This window comes from Rhinopithecus roxellana, chromosome 4 (assembly GCF_007565055.1).
Source record: "Rhinopithecus roxellana isolate Shanxi Qingling chromosome 4, ASM756505v1, whole genome shotgun sequence".
Lineage (NCBI taxonomy): Eukaryota > Metazoa > Chordata > Mammalia > Primates > Cercopithecidae > Rhinopithecus > Rhinopithecus roxellana.
In genome coordinates this window covers 12,471,655-12,495,204 of record NC_044552.1, presented here as the reverse complement: position 1 = coordinate 12,495,204, position 23,550 = coordinate 12,471,655, and the positions used below count along the sequence as shown (strand labels likewise).

General features: G+C 38.1%; 1 protein-coding gene across 1 annotated transcript; it reads left to right on the top strand.

Annotated features, from left to right (window-relative positions):
- The first annotated feature begins 2,046 nt into the window (after positions 1–2,046).
- Positions 2,047–21,323, top strand: SNRNP48 (small nuclear ribonucleoprotein U11/U12 subunit 48). Its single transcript, XM_010381697.2, has 9 exons — positions 2,047–2,245; positions 5,352–5,465; positions 5,726–5,786; positions 6,659–6,733; positions 13,220–13,408; positions 14,525–14,646; positions 17,256–17,344; positions 17,887–18,051; positions 20,964–21,323. Exons 1-9 carry the CDS (start codon positions 2,090–2,092, stop codon positions 21,010–21,012), a joined length of 1,020 nt encoding a protein of 339 aa, XP_010379999.2. The 5' UTR covers positions 2,047–2,089; the 3' UTR covers positions 21,013–21,323.
- Positions 21,324–23,550: the final 2,227 nt, after the last annotated feature.

The following is a 23,550-nucleotide window of genomic DNA, read 5'->3' as shown; positions in this document are numbered from 1 at the left end:
CGTGGGCTAAGTTTTAATTTGGTTCACATATACAAACAGGGAAATACACACTAGAACTTTTTATCAGGAGTCATGTCACATCAGGAAGTCTCACATTTTTCCAGACCAACCGGTTAACTATGGAAATGCAAATAAAAAGTAAGGATACCGGGCTGGGCGCAGTGGCTCAGGTCTGTAATCCCAGCATTTTGGGAGGCTGAGGCGGGCGGATCACAAGGTCAGGAGTTCAAGACCAGCCTGGCCAATATGATGAAACCCCGTCTCTACTAAAAATACAAAAATTAGCTGGGCCTGGTGGCATGTTCCTGTAGTCCCAGCTACTCAGGAGGCTGTGGCAGAAGAATTGCTTGAACCCGGGAAGTGGAGGTTGCAGTGAGCTGAGAGTGTGCCACTGCATTCCAGCCTGGGTGACAGAGCCAGACTCCATCTCAAAAAAAAAAAAAAAAAAAAAAAGATAAGGATATCATAGGCAGAGTATGAATACATTAACTTCATACTCCCCTCTCTTACCAGCTTCTAGACACTTCTGTATTTTATGGTGCTGCCTATTTATAGTGTTATGACCATTTTTTTAAAGTGAGAACTGTGCTGTTTACCTTTAGAAATAATTGTTCACCATAAAATTCCTCCACAGTTCCTTCACAGGGGTAAACAAAGTGCAAAAGGAAACCGAGGTTTGACACTCGGACTTGAAAAAATTTTAAAAAGTAATATAAAATTGGTTAGATTCTGGGAGTTAAAACCATTTGGGGAAACTACAAGGGCTAATTCCAGGTCTTGGGTGGGAAATGTACAAAGTTAAGCTGTGTTATCAAAGCAAGAAAGCATTCAAGGACTAACAGGGACACGTCAAAGACACAGATGGCTTAATGTGGCTTCCACTGGCCACATTTCGGACAATTTGAGCATCAACAAGAATTACGATGTTAAAGGAGTATATTATATTTAATTTAAAAAAACCCTTAAATCAATAACTTTAAAAACACCTTGATTCCCACAGTGAAGAAAACAGTGAAATGGAGGTGGGGAAAGAACGCCAGTTAAGGAACACAGAAGGCATGATACTATTACAGAATCATTTATAACTCCTAATGGAGCAACAGAGTCAGTGAATGACTGTATAAAGTAGTTGGGGAACAGGGTATTCTTATGGCCTCAAGGTATAATCTACAGATTGCTTACCAATTCCTAAGGGGAAAATGGGGAAAATGTACTATTAGAATGAAGAGATGTAGCCACCATCTTTACCAAGTGATCAAAGTTAGCATTACTAATATAATTATGTGTCCCTGTGAGTTGGCAACATCTCTTAGGTAGTATTCTTGCTAAAGTGCTTGAACTGAATCTAATCTTGTGGGAAACAAAATCTGACAAATCCAGAATGAGGGATATTCTACAAGACAACTGGCCTAGGCTCATCACAACATTTAATTATTTAATTTAAAAAAGAGGGTGAAGGAGGCTGATCTGGATTAAAAGAGACAATAATTATAGCTTATGGGTTGAAAAAATAAAACTGCTATAGAAATAATTTTGGGGACAATGGGGAAATTTTAATATGAACTGTATAATAAATGATTTTATGAAATGACTAATTTTCTTAGGTTTGATCATGTATTGTGGTTACACAGGAAAATGTTCTGATTCTTAGAACACGCATGTTAACATATTTGGGGATGAAGAATCTGCAACTTACTTTCAAAGAATTCAGCAAAAATCATTGGGTGGGGCTGTGAATGTGGAGAAGAGATGGAGAGAAATCAAACGTGGCAAAATGTTAACAACGAGCTGAAGGACGGCTAAACGAAAGCTCACTGCACTATTTTTAAAACTTTTCTGTAGCTATAAACCGTTTTTTCTGAGAAAGTCGAGGAGCGTAAACGTCTTTCAGGAAAGGCCAGCGCAACTGCACCCAAAAGCTGAGAGGAGATTGGAAAACGCCTCTCAAAATAACAGTCCCGCCCTCCCGGGGCTCTTCCCTACAGGCTGTTCCAGTCACGTGGTGACTGTGGCCCCGCCCGCAGCTCCCAGAGGCCCGCGCGCGCAGTCTGCAGTTCGGCCGCTTCCTCTTGGCGGGTGGGCTGCAGCCATGGAGGGCGAACCTCCACCTGTGGAGGAGCGGCGGCGGCTGCAGGAGGAGCTGAGCGAGTTCGTGGAGAGCTGCTGCCGGACCCTGGAGGAGGTGACGGCGTCCCTGGGCTGGGACCTGGATAGTCTGGATCCCGGGGAAGAGGAGGCGGCGGAGGTGAGGGGCGCGGCCGCGGGGCCCTTTCGGGGACTATCGGCCCGCGGTCTTCACTGGAAGAAGGGAGATCCGCACTGGCAGCCGCGGAGGGAAGGGCGAGGAGTCCTCGTCCGTGTGCAGAGCCGCGATGGGCGCCCGGGACCCGAGGGGCGCCGCGGGCCCTGGCGCAACCCTGACCTCCCTGAGTCCTGGGCTCGGGCGCGCGAGGGCCTCCCGAAGGCTCCACGCCGACCTCCGGTGTGGCGCACCTCCCGCGGAACTTCGGATTTAAAGAAAACGGGGGGCCGGGCGCGGTGGCTTACGCCTGTAATCCCAGCACTTTGAGAGGCCAAGGCGGGAGGATCCGTTGAGCCCAGGAGTTCGAGACTAGCCTGGGCAACGTGGTGAAACCTCTTCCTACCAAAAATACAAAAATAAGCCGAGTGTGATGGTGTGAGCCTGTGGCCCCAGCTATTTGGGAGGCTGGGGTGGGAGGATCGCTTGAGCCCAGGAGGTCGAGGGTGCGGTGAGCCGAGATCTCTCCACTACATTCCAGCCTGGGCGATAGAGCAAGACCCTGTCTCAAAACACAAACAAAATTCCGGAAGATGTGTTGAGTGAGGAGGGAATGGCGGATTTGGTATTTATTTAGAAAGTAAGTGAATGGGTCTCAGAGTGCTGCAGAGGGATTGGCGGTTTGCATTGTCATCTGTCATCTGGATTCCGCAGTTGCACCAGATCCGGTGTCAGGAGAGCTGGGAGTTTGCCAGTTCGCTTTTCTATGCCTTAAAATCGGACACTTCTTACTGGGACAGCACCGATTCTAGGATTATTAAAGGATGTCACCAAGAGATGGTAACTGGCAACTCCGGTGGACATTAGAATTGCTTTTTTAAAAATGTAGGCAAGTGTATTTAGAGTGAACAATGGGGATTTTTGGTTTTTGTGGGGTGTTTTTGGGGGAGTGAGAGGAAGGGAAGTGCTCCAGTGCGGGGTTAATTCATTATCTTTAATGTTACTTCCATGCTGTAATAATTTCTCCTGAGTTGAAGTTGCTGATTCCTGAGACATTTAAAATATATTTGATTTCTGTGTATACCATTCATTATTTATTGTATTAAAAGCACAGAAGAAATTAAAAGATCTTTATTGTTCATTTAGAGGGGTATTTGAAGCTGCAAATTCAATTGAGTGGGACTTACCAGACCTTTCCATACATTGTTTACTCAGCATTGCAGTAACATTGGATTCCTTGTATTAACATTTAAATAGCACTTTGTTTGTGCCACTTACAATACGTTACTTCATTTAATACTCAAAATAACCCTGTGAGGTAGGTATTGTTGACCACATTTTATAGACGAGGAAAGGGACACAGAGGTAATAATTTGTCCAAGGATATACTGCTAGTAAATGGCAATTAGGATTTCCACCGGTGTTTTAGTACTAAAATTTAGTGAACAACAGTTACAGTTCCTGGTCCTCACAGAGCTTATTGTCTGGTGATGGTGAGGGGGAATACGGAGAACTCAACCGTTATATTATCATGGGTCTATGATGGGTGGGGTTGGAATTGCTATAGTACAGTTTATTGTAGGGTGTGGTGGACAAAGTGGTGGTCAACAAAGGCTTCCTGGACAAAGTGAATTCTAGGCTGGTAAATAAAAGTGATCGGGAAGCCTCAAGTAGTTAAGGATAGTTAGAGCATAGGGTGTAGAGTTACCGCAGAACGATGGTGAGGGGTAGAGGTCAGATCTTAAACGTCCTTGTTAGCCATATTAGAAAGTCTAGATTTTTTTTTTTTTTGATGAAGGCAGTGGGGAAGCATGGAAGTATTTTAAGCCAGGGCATATCATAATCGTATTTACCTTTTAATAAAATAATAGCATACATTTATTGAATGCTTGCTATGTACCAGGCCCTATTTGAATTCCTTTATGTGTATAAACTTTGGTATACTTTTTAAAATCTTCACAATCACTTTTTGAGAGAGGTCCTGCTATTATTTTCATTTTATATAATAGATAAGGAAAATGAGGCAAAGAGAGATTAAGTACCTCACCCAATTTCATGCAGCAGTAAGTGGCAGAGCTGGAATTCAGACCAGCTACAGGATGGAAAATGAAGGGGAGGGCAGCAAGACTGGAAGCAGAGAGAGAAAGCGAGCGTAGTCAGGAGATGGCTGTTGTATTCCAGCAGAGAGTTGATGATCTCTGACTTGGGGAAGTGGCAGTGGGGATGGAGGATGTTGAGGGATTTTCAGAAATATTTAGGAGTTAAATTGGCAGGGCTAGGTGATTGATTGGATATGGGTGATGAGGGAGAAGACGTGGTTTCTTGCTTGAGTAAGTGAGACCTTTCACTGAAATGGAAAGTACGAGAGGAGTAGGTTTGAGGGTTAGGAGATGACGAGTAGAATGAATTTATTTTTGTTTGTGTTGAACTTTTAGTGTCTTTAGTATACGGTACTGGAGAGAAACAAGGTTCAAAGATAGAAATTTTGGGAGTCCTCACTGTATAGTGAGAGTTGCAGCCTTGAGATCTTTCTTTCAGTAAGCAGATACTAAATAGCAAAAGGTCAGTGGTTATATTAATATATGAAAACCAACATCTAAAGGGGGACAAATAGAGCAAGGTAGACAGATATTTAGAGGAGACCAAATAGAAGAAGCCAGAGAGGTAGAAAGAACATGAGGGGTGTGTCTGAATGACAAATGAACAAATGGAGTGCAACCTTCCAAGAGTTCAGATATGACAAGACAGTGACATGTTCTTTGGCTTTAGTAGCAAGGTTGTTAGTGACCTATTGACTGGTTTCAGTGGGGTGATGGTGGCAGTGAGTGAGGAATGGTTATAAGTGAGGTTGTTTAGACAGTGAGCGTAAATACACATTTCAAAGAGTTAGGCTTTGAAGGAGTGGAGAGAGCACAGGGGCATTTAGGGAGTTAGGGGTTGAAGGAGTTTTGTTTTTCTTCAATACACACCCACATGGGGGTTGAGAGAGGCCTGTAGAAGAGGATGCACTAGACAGTACTGGTACATTATCAAATGGTAAACATTTAATGGTAATAATTATTTATTTAAATATTATGTACCCATTATCTTTGTTTCTATTTGATTTTTATAGGATGAAGTTGTTTTATGTCCTTACGATTCCAATCATCACATGCCTAAATCGTCTTTAGCAAAGCACATGGCATCTTGTAGACTGAGGAAAATGGGCTATACCAAAGAAGAAGAGGTACCATATATTTACTATTTTATAGTAAAATATATATGTATATGTCATGCATTTCATGCCTTAATTCACAATTTTTGGAAGTTATATTGTGAGGCTCAGCAACGTGAAATAATAGCCCTTACTTGAAGGGTAGGGTGGTACTTGCCTAATTTCACAAATTATTGTGAGAAATAATTAAGTGATACTAATCTATTGTTTATGTCAAGTCTTAAAACAGTCAATTATCTGATACTTAAGAACACTAAGATTTTTTTTTTCAGGATGAAATGTATAATCCTGAGTTTTTCTATGAGAATGTGAAGATACCTTCAATTACTTTGAGTAAGTATTAAGTTATTATAATTTTAAAATATCTTAGTGTAGATACTGATTTTTCATTTTTGCATTATCAAAAGAATGGATTTTATAAGCATGCTTATGATTAAGAAGGACATTTAGTATCTTAAGAGAATGTGGAATTAATTAATGTACAAGGCAACTAATTCATATAATCTGAAGTTTAGAGACCAGGCTTGTATTAATAGGCAGTGAAAACCTTACAAAGCTTTGTGTAGTAGAGCAGACACCTTCCTTCTCAGTTACAACAAAAATTTGAGCATGTGACATAGATTGAGGGATGAGACTGAAGATGGACATGTGTTCCAGGGATTCACAACATATATAGAGGTTAAAGTCTTGGGCTCTTGAAAGAGAATGTCCTGATTCAACTCCTGTTTTTATCATGAACAGATGTGACTTTCAGCGAGGTAATTAACCTGTTTGTTGCCTAAATTTCTTTATAAAATAGAGATAGTTATAATAGCACTTTGCGAGGATTAAGTGATATATATATAATATTCTTAGAATAGTGTCAGGCACTTAGCTGGAGTCAGCTAAAGGGTCACAGAGTTGTGACCATTACAGCACAGGCTTCAAGAATGTTAGCTGTTATTGGTCACTAAAATTTGTCGCTGCTACTGCTGCAGGCCTAATTAAAGGCATGAAGTGCTTGAAGTCTGATTATTTACTGGGCTGTAGATAAATCTGAAAGGATTCTGTGTTCAGATTTCATAGACAGGGATGTGGATGTTTCTTAAGATTCTGGAAGGTTTGTCCATGTGCCCAAAGGGCTTGGATCAGAAACCAGTTAATCATTTAATTGTGGTCACTGATGATTCATATTGTATTTATGGATTTTTTTTTTTTTTTGACAGATAAGGACTCACAATTCCAGATTATTAAACAAGCTAGAACTGCAGTTGGGAAAGACAGTGATTGTTATAATCAAAGTAAGTGGCATTACAGTTTAAGTGAATTAATGAATCAAATTATTATTTTTCTCATAAGCATGTTACTAATTTCAAGAAAAACCTGTGAAGACTGTTACATGGGAAAGGTTAAGTTTTACATTTAACATTAGGCTAATTTGCTTCATTTCACCATCATTTGTTAGATGTTTCCTGTTGAGATACACTAGTCTCACTAGGACACTATCTTAGCTAGGGGTTCATCCTTTTGAATAACCTAGTGGTTTGTAGGTGAGATTGTCTTGTGGCTAATATAAAAAAACTTATTTAGTAAATACAGATAGTCCCAACTTGATGATTTAATTTAGGATTTTTTCAATTTTATGATGGTGTGAAAACAATACACATAATCACAAGGTTTTAGACTTGAAGTACTAGTGATTCTTTTATCAGACTCTGGGCTGCATTTTCAACTTAACCATATAAAGTTTATGATGGGTTTATCGGGATATAACCCCATGTAAGTCAAGGAACATCTGTAAATGCCACTGAGTGAGACTCTTTTACCCTGAGATTTCCTCTCTTTAGAGTGTTGAAATGCAATGTAAAGAAAAGGCTTAGGCTGAAAGAGATTAGTCTCCACAGGTACCCTCAGATTGCTACACAGTAAGTGAGTTGGTTTGAAGTGATGAATGCTTGGGATCCCTTTCTCGGAAAAAAAATACAAACACAAAAGTTTTACATATAATTTCAGAGGATTCATATTAATAGATCCTTTCATGCCCATCTTTAGAGCTGGGTTAAAGAGTTTCTCCCTGGGAACTTCAGCAGAGAATAGGTTAGAAGTTTTAAGCATAAGCTTTTAGGAAATTGAAAGAAAACTTAATCCATCAAAAACAGAGACATAGGTCAGACACGGTGGCTCACACCTGTCATCCCAGCACTTTGGGAGGCCGAGGTGGGTGGATCACCTGAGGTCAGGAGTTCAAGACCACCCTGGCCAACATGACGAAACACTAAAAAATACAAAAATTAGCTGGGTATGGTGGCAAGTGCCTGTAATCCCAGCTACTCAGGAGACCAAGGCAGGAAGAATTGCTTGAACCCAGGAGGCAGAGGTGTCAGTGAGCCCAGATTGCGCCATTGCACTCCAGCGTGGGCAACAGAGCGAAACTCCATCTAAAAAACAAACCAACGAACAAACACATAGACAAACGAGTTAATAAAAGTTTAAATTTCTAATGAATGTAGATATGATATGACATCTAGCCAAAACCTGAGTGGCTTCTCTTATAAGGATTTCTATTTCTGCATTGTCTTTGAACCTTCTGTAGGTAGCTTTCTCTGCACAACTTACCTTTTTTTCCTCATTCTTTTTTCTAGCTGAATTATATTTACCAGGCTGTAGTCAAGGTTGGTTTTCTCCCTCGTTGAAGTTGAGGATCTTTACAAAATATTGTTTTAAGCCAGTATCTGGACTTGATTTCTCAGAGTTGCACTGTGGCTACAGAAGGAAGACTATCCTTAGCTGTCTATATTACATGGGTTCTCTACAACAGCCAGAAGCACATTTCTTGTATTTTTTTGTTTTGAGGTTCCTACTTTTGTCCCTTTCAGCGAAATTCCAGATTTTTTTCTTTGAGGGAGACAGTTGACTCTTATTTTATTTATTCGGACAGATTACTGAGCTATGACTAGACTAGTCAAGCCTTTTTTGGCCTCTGCTATTGGTTCTACTCATATACCCTGGTAGTGTACCCATAAAAAAGTTGGAGGTTTTTGGTTTTTGAAGAGGTTAATAATACTTAAAGGACTTTATTTGACTCTAAAGTGGTTAGATTTACTGAATTTATTTTAGAGTTGAAAGAGAACTTGGAGATCATCTAATCAAGTGTCTGCATTTTACAGATAAGAAAAACTATCTGATAGAGACATGATAAAGTTCTAGTGTGTTTGTTCTAAAGGTCCTCCATATTTTTATTTTTTAAAAGGTTATTTTTTTAAAGCTCTTTTATAAATTACATTTCTCTTTCACGACAAACTTGTGATAAGCTGAACGGTATTTCCCCTCCATGATAGGTGAAGAAACAGACACAAAAAAGTGAAGTAACTCGCCTTTGCTAGATAGTAGCAAAGTGGATCCAGAACTAAGTGCTGAATTTTGACACAAACTCTGAACTGAGTTGTCTGATTTTCTGTTAGAAACCCTACATTTAGTAAAATTTGTGGACTAGGATTCTAGATATTGCTCAAATTTATTTATTATGTCTTTCATGATTAAGTGGAAGAATATCACAAACTTCGTATCTCTACATACTAGTTGTGACTATTGGTGCTGTTAATTGTTAATTCTGCTTTGCGTAAACCTGTTTTAGAGAAGTAGAAGTAGCTGCTTGGCCATGTATTAATGATGACAACTCTGAGTTTTTGTTTCTTTATCTGTAATACAAAACTCTATTTATAGAGTTGTTGAGAGGAACAGAGATAATGGATGCTAAACAAGCCCTAGCTCCAAAAATCGGTAGCTTCTATGGTCTAAGTGGAAATTAATGTACAGAAAGTAATATTAAGATAATGAAATGGATGAGGTTTTTTTTTTTTTTCTGAGACGGAGTCTTGCTGTGTTGCCCAGGCTGGAGTGCAGTGGCCGGATCTCGGCTCACTGCAAGCTCTGCCTCCCAGGTTCATGCCATTCTCCTGCCTCAGCCTCCCGAGTAGCTGGGACTACAGGAGCCCGCCACCTCGCCCGGCTAGTTTTTTTTTTTTTGTATTTTTTAGTAGAGACGGGGTTTCACCAGATTAGCCAGGATGGTCTCGATCTCCTGACCTCATGATGGATGAGTTTTATATATATGAGTAATTTAGAAAATGTTCTGTTTTTTATTTTTGTAACGGTAATAAGGGAGATTTGGACATGGAGCTTAGTTCTTTTCAAAAGCAAATAATTACTCCGATTTTTTTGATAGGTAAGAGGAACTTTGATTTTGAATTCTTACACTATCTTAAATTAAGATTTAATTGTTACCAGTAACTTTTTTTCTTTTTTTTTTTTTGAGGCTGAGTCTTGCTCTGCCGCCCAGGCTGGAGTTTAGTGGCACAATCTCGGCTCACTGCTAGCTCGGCCTCCTGGGTTCACGCCATTCTCCTGCCTCAGGCTACCAAGTAGCAGGGACTACAGGCGCCCGCCACCATACCGGGCGAATGTTTTTGAATTTTTTTAGTAGAGACGGAGTTTCACCATGTTAGCCAGGATGGTCTCGATTTCCTGACCTAGTGATCTGCCCACCTCGGCCTCCCAAAGTGTTGGGATTACAGGTGTGAGCTACCGCGCCCGGCCAACAGTAACTTTTTATATGATCTTTAATCTTGTTTAAAAAATTTTTTTGGCTGTGCATGTTGGCTCATGCCTGTAATCCCAGCACTTTGGGAGGCCAAGGTGGGCGGATCACCTGAGGTCAGGAGTTCGAGACCAGCCTGGCCAACATGGTGAAACCCTGTCTCTGCTAAAAATACAAAAATTAGCCAGGCGCTATGGTGCGTGCCTGTAATCCAGCCACTCGGGAGGCTGAGGCAGGAGAATCGCTTGAACCTGGGAGGTGGAGGTTGCAGTGAGCCAAGATGGCGCCATTGCAGCCCAGTCTGGGCGACAGAGTGAGACTCTGTCTCAAAAAAAAAAAAAAAAATTTTTGTTTTATGTCCTCTATAGAGTTATTCAGTTTCTGAACAGATTATTTTTGTGGCTCACTTATGTCTTAGACATTTTAAGATCTTTTCCCTCAGGACAAGACTTTCTTTAAATATCTTACTGATGTATTTACTTCGAAGGGAGAATGACTCACATGAAAAATTTTACATTTCTCCATCTAATTCATATTTTGTTTGTTACACACTGAAATGTAAGTTTTTTGGCAAGGTTTTATATGTATGTTTTCATTTCATCTGTCATGTCAGGCCTAAACTCAGTGTACAGAATTCTCAATCTTAAACTTTATGAAAGCTCGAACAGCTATTAGATGTACATACTTACTTTCAGATATAGTTACTTTGGTTAATTTTTTAACCAAGATACTTAAAACAATCATTTTATGTTTAGTGGTTTATCTTTTTCCTTCAATATTAAATATTTAAGTTGTATATTTCAGTATCGTGAAGTGTGTTTGAGTCATGGCCATGATCAGTGTGCTGTCAAAGAAACTTTAAAAGACAGGATAGAATGGTTTTAGATCCAGTCTGTTCCTATCACTTGTGAGACTCTGGGCAAGTCATGTTACTTCTATGACCCTTAATTTCGTTATCTGTAATGTTAGGGAATTGACTCTGAATGAATTCTCCCTAAAATTCTGAATTTGTATCTTTGTGACAACACCTGCTACTACTATTTAATGTTGTATGTTATATGTTTAAGATCCCCTTTGATGACAAAAGTAACTAACAAGAATTAGAATTGGCATTATTAAAACAATAGATTCAAGTTGCAATTTGGGGTGATGAAAAAGTTCTAGAGATGGGTAGAGGTTGCACAACAATGTCATGTCTCTGAACATGACATGCACTTCATGTCTCTGAACAGTGCGCTGAAAAAATGGCTAGAATGTTAAATTTTATGTTATATATTTTGCCACAAAAAACCTGCAAAAACAGGCAGCCAAAGGGTCTTAGAGTTATTATAATTACAGCACATTCATATGTACTTTTAAATCATTTAGAAACATGCATTTTGAAAATTTACATTTTATGTAAATGTAAGTTTATTTAAGTATGTTTATCCTTTTTGTTGTCAGAAATATCTATGTTCCGAATGAATTGAATGCAGTTTGTTGCTTAACCTTTCCTGTACTTTTTCTTTTTCAGTAATTGGGGTGAGTATAAAGAGGAATTAGGAACCTGAATGTACTCCTTATTTAAAGATATGCAGTATCCTTTTTGCAAATGATATCCTTTTAAAAGTATCACTCAAATTTCTAAACTTTATCTTAATACCTGTCACATATTATAGTCTTGAATTGGAATTTTGGTTGAATTACAAGGAATTTAAGTATCAGTCTTCATCATAAAGAAACTTAAGATGAATAAATTGAAGAAAATGCTAAAATAATTTAAGAAGGAAATTATATTTCTTTGTTTAAAAATAACAGGCAAAGGTTTATATGGAGCTTGTTTGTAATACATCATTAATTTCTAATCTTTGTTTTTCTCCCAAATTTTTATAGCCTATATTCAAAGGAATTAGGCTTATCAAAGCTGTTTTCATAATTTTGTATTATAAAATGCCTACTATAATTAGAATAAAATTGATTGACTTGAAAGGGAACCCTTTTTTTCCCATTAATTCAAAACCCTTTGACTAGTAAAAATGGCCATGTATTGTTATCTATAGCCGTGTTAAACCATGGCCTCAGATTCACTGCAGCTCTCCTCTTAATATGTAGACAAGTAGTACCTCTTTTTTGTTGTAATGCTTAGTTCATAGTATGCTCTTATTTGAATTCTTTTTGCCTCTACCTAGGAACTTAATGAGGTTAGACTTTATCAAATATAAGTATCTGGAAAGAGCTACTGATTTTATGTTGTTCTATAAACCAGTTACTACTTTAGAATAAGTTAGCAAACAATAAAAGGATTCCTTTAGTAGCTCATGTTCTTTGTTTGCATTAGTGAATAATGAAGTCTAGAAAGAATTGTTTTAAATTGCTTTTTTTACAGTTCCAATCATTTTTTTATTTGAGAAAATTTGAATCTCAAAACAAAAATTTTCTTCAATGTTTAATACATCACATCAAGGTATTGTATTTACTTTTTTTCACTAATGAGCAGATTTTAGAAAATTCTGTAATTACCGGGGGGCACAGCTATTATCTTTTTTCAGTTAATTTGGTTAAGCCACTATGCTTCCTCCTCAGGAAATTAAAATGAGTTTAGTTTCAATTTAATCTGTTCTTTTCTGGCCTGAGGAGGTGTGGGATTTCTGCTACTTAATTATTTTTTGGCCCCTAGCTCTAAGTCCTTGCACAAGTGGGATATATTTTGAATATTGACCATCTAGCTTGATGTCTCATACAAAAGATATTTTTTACACAGTTTTTAATATTTCCATAGTTTAATTTCAAAGGGACTATAATGCATATTACTTATTAAAAGCATTTTCTTCCCAACTTTGATGGGGAAAAGCCTATCAATAGATACCTACTTTTGTAGATGGCTATAAAAATTGTTACCCAAAAGGCTTTCTTAGAGCAAATTGTCTTTTATGATTATTCCTGCCTGCCTTTTTGGGATCTGTCTTTATATTGTTGGAGAGAATAGCAAACATCCATAATATGTTGTGTTTTTTTTGTGGATGTAACATTCAGGATAGAATTGTTGTTTGTCATTTATTGCTTAGATTGATATTTTGTATATTTAGAGATTATGAAAAAGAGTTTGTGTTAATATTGCATTATTAAAGCACATGTTTGAAGATAATTAGTAGATTTTAAGTTCACAGTGCTTCATGTATTGTTTATTCTTGTGATTTTATTTTCACTTTAGGGATTTATTCTTCTTTGCCTGTTGAAGTTCCTCTGAATCACAAACGGTTTGTTTGTGATCTAACTCAAGCTGATCGTCTTGCCCTCTATGATTTCGTAGTTGAGGAGACAAAGAAAAAGCGCTCTGATTCTCAGATTATTGAAAATGACAGCGATCTCTTTGTAGACTTGGCTGCCAAAATCAATCAAGGTTTGAGATGCACATCATAGCTTTACATTTTTTCATTATCATTTTATTCTGTGAGTGTTATTAAGATGATTTAATTGTCGGGCCACTTTGAGTTAGAGTAAATGGTTTTGTATCATTTAATATTGAAGTGAAGTTGCCCTTCTGTAACTGTGGGTTCCACATCCATCAGTTTAACCAACTGTGGATTGAAAATATTTGGAAAAAATAAAAATGGGTGGTTGCCTCTGTACTATACATGTAGAGACTTTTTATTCTTGTCATAATTCCATAAACAATATATTAACAACTATTCATACAGCATTTACATCATATCAGGTTTTTGGTGTTTTTTTTTATTTTGTTTTTTTGTTTGTTTGTTTTTTTTGAGACAGAATCTTACTCTGTCACCCAGGCTGGAGTGCCGTAGCGCGATCTCAGTTTGTTGGAATCTCTGCCTCCCAAGCTCAAGCGATTCTCGTGCCTCAGCCTCCCGAGTAGCTGAGATTACAGACATGGGCCACCATGCCTGGCTAATTTTTGTATTTTTAGTAGAGACGCGGTTTTGCTACGTTGGTCAGGCTGGTCTCAAACCCCTGGCCTCAAGTGATCCTCCTGTCTTGGCCTCCCAAAGTGCTGGGATTACAGGCTTGAGCCACTGTACTTGGCCTGTATTAGGTATTGAAAGTAGTTTAGAGATGACTTCAAGTGTACAGGAGGGTGTGTGTAGGTTATATGTGAATACTACACCATTTTATGTCAGAGACTTGAGCATCCATGGATTTTGGTATCCTTGGGGGTTCCTGAACAAATCCTCCACAGATACTGAGGGATATTTACTTAGTACCTGAGGTTTTACTCTGACTTTTACCTTAAATGTACCTTCTTTCTGTAAGAATATTACAACTGTGCTGTTACTTTAATCCATGTACCTAAGTACTCTTATGTTCAGCTAATGGCTGGAGAAAAAGAATGATATAAAACTTAGCCCGTGTATATAAATAATATACAATTTTTAGAATGTTTTTATGTGCTACTTTGAAACGAGTTAAAATATAGGATTGTGATGTGTTTATTTGATAATTCGTAGAATTTAAAAGCTTTGAAGGATATAATAGTTTTATTTTATTCTTTCATTAGATAATAGTCGAAAAAGTCCAAAATCCTACCTTGAAATCCTGGCAGAAGTAAGAGATTATAAAAGAAGACGCCAGTCCTATAGAGCTAAGAATGTTCACATAACCAAGAAATCATATACTGAGGTAAGTTTTACATAATCTTTGTTGATAACAAAACTTTCCTTTTGGTAATTTTCTAAATCTGTTTATGAATTTCCACAATTTTTTGGAAATTTTCTGAAAGTGTCTTCAGGGTGGCCACACTTGATTTGTGTCTGTTCCATCAGTTCTAGACCCACCCTTTAGCAAGCAAAGGCTTTCATAGTACAAGAACCTTATGTAAAACAATTGTACAATCTTAAAAGATATCTCCTTGTGAGAAAGTAGTAGTGTATCATGGTAAGAGCATGAGTTTGGGCTTTAGCTAGACCTCACATTGAGTTTTGATTCTGCTATTTCTCATTGGCTCTTGACTTTAACTTGAGTTATTTGAGATTTTTAGATTGAATGTTTTCTTTTCGTAATAATAATAATATAATCTTTGCAGGGTTGATATGAGAATTGACTGACAATGCATGCAAACACAGATTTCTTCATGGATATTAGCTATTATCTTTTTTGGCAGAAAGCATGTTTTTATGTACTCTAGTAAATATTTGGGCTTAAGAAATGTGTTGATATACATTATTTATACATTAGTCTCTTAGTGTATATCTAGACTTATTTTCAGATACCATTTAATGGCTCATTAGAGTTGATGAATTTTTTTGGTGTATGAATTACCTTGCCTAGACTCTACAAATAATTTCCTCATCGATTCCCTAATTGTTCCCATATTTTTTCATACTTCTCTCTGATGTAAAAGACCTTCCATAATCTGGCCTCCTTTTCCCAAGCATTTTCTTTTGCTTTAGTCAAGCATGTCTCTTAAACTGTATCTGATTACATATAATTATTCTTACCTCAATGCCCTATTACCTGTTATTTTCTTACCTGAAATGCTCTGTTTTTGCCATTTTAAATGTTGAGTTTAAAGGCCACCATTTCCATGAGGTGCTAGTTGACTAATCTATCACTAGTTTATTGTACTTATACTCTGTACCACACAGCTTAACTCTAAATTTTATGCTGTTCTTTTTTACAATTAAAGTCTGTGTTTTAGACTTACCTTCCCAAGTAGAGGCCTGGGTCCCTGTCATACTACCTTGGTGATTCTTAGAGTCCCTAAGATACTTGGCTCATCAGTTGTTTCTTCTCTGGTCTCATAACCCTTGTAATCAAGCTTAAATTGTTGCTGCTAGCATTCTTCACGATTTCATAGTTTATATTTTATTGTGGAAATATTCAAACATATTCTAAAGTGGATAGCATCGTCTAAGGAACCCTTATGTACCCATCACCCAGCTTCAAAAATTGAAATGTAAGATTGGCAAGGGCTTCATAGAGAATGTAGCATTTGAGCGAAAGGGAGAAGCAAGGAGGAGTAAAGGAATGTCTGCTTATTGACTCTTTCCTATGTGGTGGACCTGAGCTGGGTGGGTTCTGTGCAAATAGCAGACTTCAAGGTGCTTATGTAGAGCTGCTAACAGGGAGGCTTGTGGGCCTGCTAGGGAAGTGCAAGAGCTGGAACTTGAGATAGGTGTGTGTGACTCATGTCACTCCGCGAGGTTTGACCTCGGTGTATCTTAGGTTTTCCATGGGAGAATATAGTGGAGGAGGACAAGTGGTGGATAAGGATTTTCTGGGTAGAAGAACTAGCATTCTGAAAAGCAGATAAAAGTATAGGAGTTTTTCAGAAACTCATGAGTAACCCAGGGTGGCTAGAGCTTAGGGCTTCTCCATTGAGAGATGAGGCTAGGTTGTATCTGATGTAGTAAAATCCTGGAGGGCTTTGAAGCCTTCATTAAGGAGTTTGGATATTGTTCCATTTTACTTTGAGAGCCATTGAAAGTTTCTTTAAGGTAGGGAGAAATGCAGTCAGGCCTGAATGATAGTGTTTCTGAGATTGCCTCTTGTCCCCTATACCTATACCTTTTTTCTGAAAACATTCTCTGTTTAATCATGAGGGAAGTGTAAGCTCCTATTTTAGTTTTGTCTTTGCTTCTGCAGTGACAAACCCTGTGCTTGGTGGCATGGGTAAATAGGAAAGTTTCCTTATAGAGTCATTCAGAAAGTATCTGTGAAGTGATTGTATGTTTCATATTTTGTCTTATTAAGTCATATGATTAAGTCAAGATGACTTAATTATAAGGTTTTTAAAAAATCATTTGTAAATAATCTCTAACAGAGAGATAAATTGCAAAACTAAAAATAGTACCAAGAACTCCCATATTGCCTTTACCCAGGTCACCCATTGTTAGCATTTTGCCACATAGCTTATCATTGGCACTCTCTCTTTCTCTGTCTCGACCTGTACATATTGTTTTCCCCTGAATTCTTTAAGGGTTAAATTACATACATCGTAACCCTTTATCCCCAGTGTGTATTTCCTAAGAACAGAGATATTTTCTCACATAAAGGTAGTACGGTTTTAGCAACTTCAAATTTAATATTGCTATAAAACTTTTATCTGCTATTCATATTCCAGTTTGACCATTGCCTTTTCTGTGTTCTCTAAACTGTACAAGTTCCACAGTCCATTATGTCATAGCGCTTAGTAAATATTTGATTGTTAGCACTGATTTTTCTAGCGCTATAGTCTTACTTTTTTGAGCAGTTTTCTTACCTGAAGTTCGGTGCTTACCTCTCCCAAGGTGATTCGAGATGTGATAAATGTGCACATGGAAGAACTCAGCAATCATTGGCAAGAAGAGCAAGAGAAGGCAGAGGATGATGCGGAAAAGTATGTCATTATCTTTATTGGTGAAAATGCTCTCTTTGATAACAGATAACAATTAACTTATAATTGTTAAATATTAGCATCTCCAAAACCCTTGATAGCACATAGTATCCTCATGAAAATGCTTTTTGTTTTTTGTTGTGAGTGCCCAGAGTTATTATACCAGAGTTGTTCTGACATTACCCTTTGACAGTTTTCAGGGGACAACCATATTAGTGAAATATTTAAATAGCAAAACATACTAATATTTATGCCTAGTGTTCCATTATTGGAACGCCAAACCTGTGGGAGTTATTTATATCCTACTGCCCAAGGTCATCACCAAGGTCTCACTGCAAAAATTTAAAAAATTGCAACCTCAGGCATAAAAGGGTTAAGAGCTCTGTTTATTTGTCGTCTTATATGGGTTATAAGATTGTGCATATTGAGACCGTATCTACCATTGGTTTGATATAGAATATTACACTTTAGACTGGTGTGTCTGTGTATGTATACTGGAGACCAGTGGTAAAACAAACTGATTAACATTCTTTTCTATGTTTTAGGAATGAAGAAAGGCGATCAGCTTCAGTAGATTCACGGCAGTCTGGTGGAAGCTATTTGGATGCTGAGTGTTCACGACATAGAAGGGATCGGAGTAGAAGCCCACACAAAAGGAAAAGAAATAAAGATAAGGATAAAAACTGTGAGTCGAGAAGAAGGAAAGAGAGGTGGGTCTAACCCTGCATCATCCAATGTTGAATTCTTTACTTTTTAAAAGTAGAACAGGTTCTTCTGTTGTAGACCATGCTGAGAAAACAGATTTTAAGAATAAGCTAAAGTAAGGAGAGTAAACAATTGATTATGATTCTTTTTTTTTTTTTTTTTTTTGAGGCGGAGTCTCGCTCTGTCGCCCGGACTGGAGTGCAGTGGCCAGATCTCAGCTCACTGCAAGCTCCGCCTCCCGGGTTTACGCCATTCTCCTGCCTCAGCCTCCTGAGTAGCTGGGACTACAGGCGCCCGCCACCTCGCCTGGCTAGTTTTTTTGTATTTTTAGTAGAGACGGGGTTTCACCGTGTTAGCCAGGATGGTCTCGATCTCCTGACCTCGTGATCCGCCCGTCTCGGCCTCCCAAAGTGCTGGGATTACAGGCTTGAGCCACCGCGCCCGGCCCTGATTATGATTCTTAACATTCATTATAGTTCAGTTCAAATAGCCACCACTCTAGTGACATAGTTCTCTACATGTGTGATTGGATATTTTTTTCCCTTTTTTATCTCTTACTTGCTTGCTTCCTAAACAGGACATGTGAAAGTATTGTCTAGGCAGGATGTTAACTGTATTAAACATGTGCTTTCCTAGATCCGTTTCTTTTGCTCCTTCCTTCCTTCCTTCCTCTTTCTCTTTCTTTCTTTTTCCTGCTAATTCCTCAAATAAGGGTATATTGACATTGTCAAAATTGACAGTCAATTTTGCCCTTGTTAGTAAAATCTTTATAGCTCGAGAGATATGAGTTAACAAACACCGAATTAATAAATGTAAATTATTTGAGGTCTATTTCTGTATTCCAGCTGCTGACAAGGCATGTACCTGGATATCAAGTTCATCAGGTCTAGAACTAAACTTACCTTTTTCTCAGTCTGCTCCTTTTTCGCCAGCATTACTATCCTGGTTAAAGAGATGACTCTCATCTGTTAACTTAAGTCAGAAATCAAGGAGTCATTTTAGATACTTCCTTCTACTCCTTACCATCTGGTCAGTTCCTAATGAAATGATGGTCATTTTCCTACTTTTTCTACTTTTCTCTAAACTTACTGCATATGATTGCATCCCTTGTATACTGCTTAGAGTGAATAGTCGCCTCGTAGAACTGTTCAGTGGTGGTCTGGCATGGTGGCTCATGCCTGTAACCCCTAAACTTTGGGAGGCTGAGGCAGGTGGATCACTTGAGCTCAGGAGTTCAAGGCCAGCCCGGGCAACCTGGCAAAACCTCGTCTCTACAAAGAATACAAAGATTAGCCGGTCCCAGCCTCTTGTGGGGCTGAGGCAGGAAGATTGCTTGAGCCTGGGAGGTTGAGGCTGCAGTGAGCCATATTCTCACTCCTGCACTCCAGCCTGGGCAACAAAATGAGACCCTGTCTCAAAAAAAGTGAGAACTCTTCAGTGGCAAAATTCACATTCTTTTGAATGGCTCTCAAGACTTCTGGGATCCTGGCTCCTACCTACTTCTTGTATTTTGCTACTACCCCATGAAATGCGTAACTTGTGCTCTAGCCAGCCTGAGTTACTTAGAGTTCCTCATCCACACCGTGCCCCATCTGTGTCTTTCCACTTTGTGTTCTGCTGCCTACCTGGTTTTCAAAGCCTCCTTACTCCTCCTTATCCTTTAAGACCCATCTCAGCCATTTCCTGAAGCCTTTTTCTCACTGGTTCAAGCAGAGCAGATCATCTTTTCCATTTTGTCACCACCTTACCTAGCTCATATTTGTTCTTGAGCTTAATAGTTATTATTATCGCTACTAGACTGTGAGCTCCATAAAGGCAAGGTCTGTATCTTATTTAGTTTTATACACAAAGTGCTTTCATATATTAGGCTCTCAAATAATATCCTGTCTCTCCAGGGCCACTGGTAATCAGGAATTAAAGCTTATTGTATTGGTTTGGTAATTTTGTTCATCTTACTATCATTCAGTTAATTAGGTTTAAAGCCAACTATGACTTAGTCCTTTTTTTTTTTGACTTAGTCCTTTTCTTATACAAATGAAATATTTTCTTAGTAATCCTTTTTGATTCATATGCTGTTTTGTAATAACTGTAGTGCTGCTTCTACTTAAGTAATTTTTGACATCTCTAATCAATCCCTGTTGATTTAAATACATTAGAAGTCCTCAAAATCCAAACATTAAATAATTTTTATTTAAAGAAGATAAACTGGATATATGCAAGAAATACTTCTCAACAGGCTAATCTTTGATATCCACCCCTGGGGTGGACTGAATTATAGGGACTTGGTTTATCTGACATAAACCAGAACAAGTAAAACATTCATTTAGAATTAAACAGTGTTTAAGAGTATGTATGAATAATGCATTATTAAAACTAAGAGACAGGCCGGGTGCGGTGGCTCATGCCTCTAATCCCAGCACTTTGGGAGGCTGAGGCGGGCAGATCACCTGAGGTCAGGAGTTCGAGACCAGCCTGATCAACATGGCGAAACCCTGTCTCTACTAAAAATACAAAAAATAGCCGGGCGTGTTGGTGCACACCTGAAATCCCAGCTACTAGGGAGGCTGAGACAGGAGAATCGCTTGAATCCAGGAGGCGGAGGTTGCAGTGAGCCGAGATTGTGCCATTGCACTCCAGCCTAGGCAACAAGAGTGAAACTCCATCTCAAAAAAACAAAAACAAACAAACAACAAAATGAAGAGACAAAACTGAAATAGGAATAATCAAAATGATTTTTTTAATTACACTTTGAAGCTCTGCTTTAAAATTAACTTTGAGTATATGTAAATGATAGATACTCAGAAAATTCATTTCAATAGAATATTAAAGTAGTATATTACTGTTGAATTATTTTAAAGCTCTGATATTAAAATGTTCATCATTTATAACCATTTTTTTTATACCTCTTTTATTTCAGGGATGGAGAAAGACACCATAGTCATAAAAGAAGAAAGCAAAAAATATAAATGAAGTACTTGTACATGTATTAATTATGCTTATGCCATGATAACCAATATGCTGATATATTAATTGGAATTGCTTTGCATAGGAGAATGTTTTTATGATCTGTTTAGTGCTTATTATTTTCCAATAAATATGCTTCAAACCGTGAGTACACTATTAGGCCCTACAACTTTGTTTTCCTTGTATTTTATTAGATGATTTGCTTCCTATAACTGATCTTGTTTTGTTCTTTTTGCTAATATTTGTATCTCAAAATTCTTTAATTAAAAAAGTCAATATTTATCATATGTAAATTAAACGTGAATACATTCTCCTTGCAAAAAAACTACATCTTATAAATAAGGCTAACCCTTAGAACACCATCTGCAGTCCTGTCCTCACCCCAGCAGCGACTACTGTTTACCACTATGCTGGTGAATTGTAGTAGGGACAAACAATGTAAATATTGAAGAGAAATGGCCTGACTAATTAAAATATGATGTAGTCATGGAGGATAGATTATTGTATTGGAGTTAAAGAATCTAGATCCATATTAACCTGGATTGGTCCCAAAAACATAATGCTCAGTGAAAATAGCAAGTTGTGGAAAGTTATATGCAAATTATATATATGTACAAAACAATACTATGCATTTTCTATGACTATATAATGTATGTATGTCTATTTTTAAAGGTTCAGAAGAATCCATACCAAAGTTCTAACAGCGAGTAGGGGGTATAGATGAGAGATTAGAGGTGCAAATCAGGATTGGGAGGGTGGTCAAAGGGAACTTTAGCTTTATCTGTAACATTGTTTTTCTTTTTTCTTTATTATTATTATTATTATTATACTTTTAAGTTCTAGGGTACATGTGCATAACGTGCAGGTTTGTTACATATGTATACTTGTGCCATGTTGGTGTGCTGCACCCATCAACTCGTCAGCACCCAGCAACTCGTCATTTACATCAGGTATAACTCCCAATGCAATCCCTCCCCTCTCCCCCCTCCCCATGATAGGCCCCGGTGTGTGATGTTCCCCTTCCCGAGTCCAAGTGATCTCATTGTTCAGTTCCCACCTATGAGTGAGAACATGCGGTGCTTGGTTTTCTGTTCTTGTGATAGTTTGCTAAGAATGATGGTTTCCAGCTGCATCCATGTCCCTACAAAGGACACAAACTCATCCTTTTTTATGACTGCATAGTATTCCATGGTGTATATGTGCCACATTTTCTTAATCCAGTCTGTCACTGATGGACATTTGGGTTGATTCCAAGTCTTTGCTATTGTGAATAGTGCCGCAATAAACATACGTGTACATGTGTCTTTATAGCAGCATGATTTATGATCCTTTGGGTATATACCCAATAGTGGGATGGCTGGGTCATATGGTACATCTAGTTCTAGATCCTTGAGGAATCGCCATACTGTTTTCCATAATGGTTGAACTAGTTTACAATCCCACCAACGGTGTAAAAGTGTTCCTATTTCTCCACATCCTCTCCAGCACCTGTTGTTTCCTGACTTCTTAATGATTGCCATTCTAACTGGTGTGAGATGGTATCTCATTGTGGTTTTGATTTGCAGTTCTCTGATAGCCAGTGATGATGAGCATTTTTTCATGTGTCTGTTGGTTGTATGAATGTCTTCTTTTGAGAAATGTCTGTTCATATCCTTTGCCCACTTTTTGATGGGGTTGTTTGTTTTTTTCTTGTAAATTTGAGTTCTTTGTAGGTTCTGGATATCCGCCCTTTGTCAGATGAGTAGATTGCAAAAATTTTCTCCCATTCTGTAGGTTGCCTGTTCACTCGGATGGTAGTTTCTTTTGCTGTGCAGAAGCTCTTTAGTTTAATTAGATCCCATTTGTCAATTTTGGCTTTTGCTGCCATTGCTTTTGGTGTTTTAGACATGAAGTCGTTGCCCATGCCTATGTCCTGAATGGTACTACCTAGGTTTTCTTCTAGGGTTTTTATGGTATTAGGTCTAACATTTAAGTCTCTAATCCATCTTGAATTAATTTTTATATAAGGAGTAAGGAAAGGATCCAGTTTCAGCTTTCTACTTATGGCTAGCCAATTTTCCCAGCACCATTTATTAAATAGGGAATCCTTTCCCCATTTCTTGTTTCTCTCAGGTTTGTCAAAGATCAGATGGCTGTAGATGTGTGGTATTATTTCTGAGGACTCTGTTCTGTTTCCTTGGTCTATATCTCCGTTTTGGTACCAGTACCATGCTGTTTTGGTTAGTGTAGCCTTGCAGTATAGTTTGAAGTCAGGTAGCGTGCCTCCAGCTTTGTTCTTTTGACTTAGGATTGTCTTGGCAATGCGGGCTCTTTTTTGGTTCCATATGAACTTTAAAGCAGTTTTTTCCAATTCTCTGAAGAAACTCATTGGTAGCTTGATGGGGATGGCATTGAATCTATAAATAACCTTGGGCAGTATGGCCATTTTCACAATATTGATTCTTCCTATCCATGAGCATGGTATGTTCTTCCATTTGGTTGTGTCCTCTTTTATTTCACTGAGCAGTGATTTGTAGTTCTCCTTGAAGAGGTCCTTTACA

What these genes read in the sequence shown, in the direction of transcription:
- SNRNP48 (XM_010381697.2), top strand. Translation starts at nt 2,090, where the DNA reads ATGGAGGGCGAACCTCCACCTGTGGAGGAGCGGCGGCGGCTGCAGGAG. An exon ending in GATACCTTCAATTACTTTGA is followed by an intron (nt 5,787 to 6,658) that starts GTAAGTATTAAG and finishes TTTTTTTGACAG; the next exon opens with ATAAGGACTCACAATTCCAG. An exon ending in CAGTGATTGTTATAATCAAA is followed by an intron (nt 6,734 to 13,219) that starts GTAAGTGGCATT and finishes TTTTCACTTTAG; the next exon opens with GGATTTATTCTTCTTTGCCT.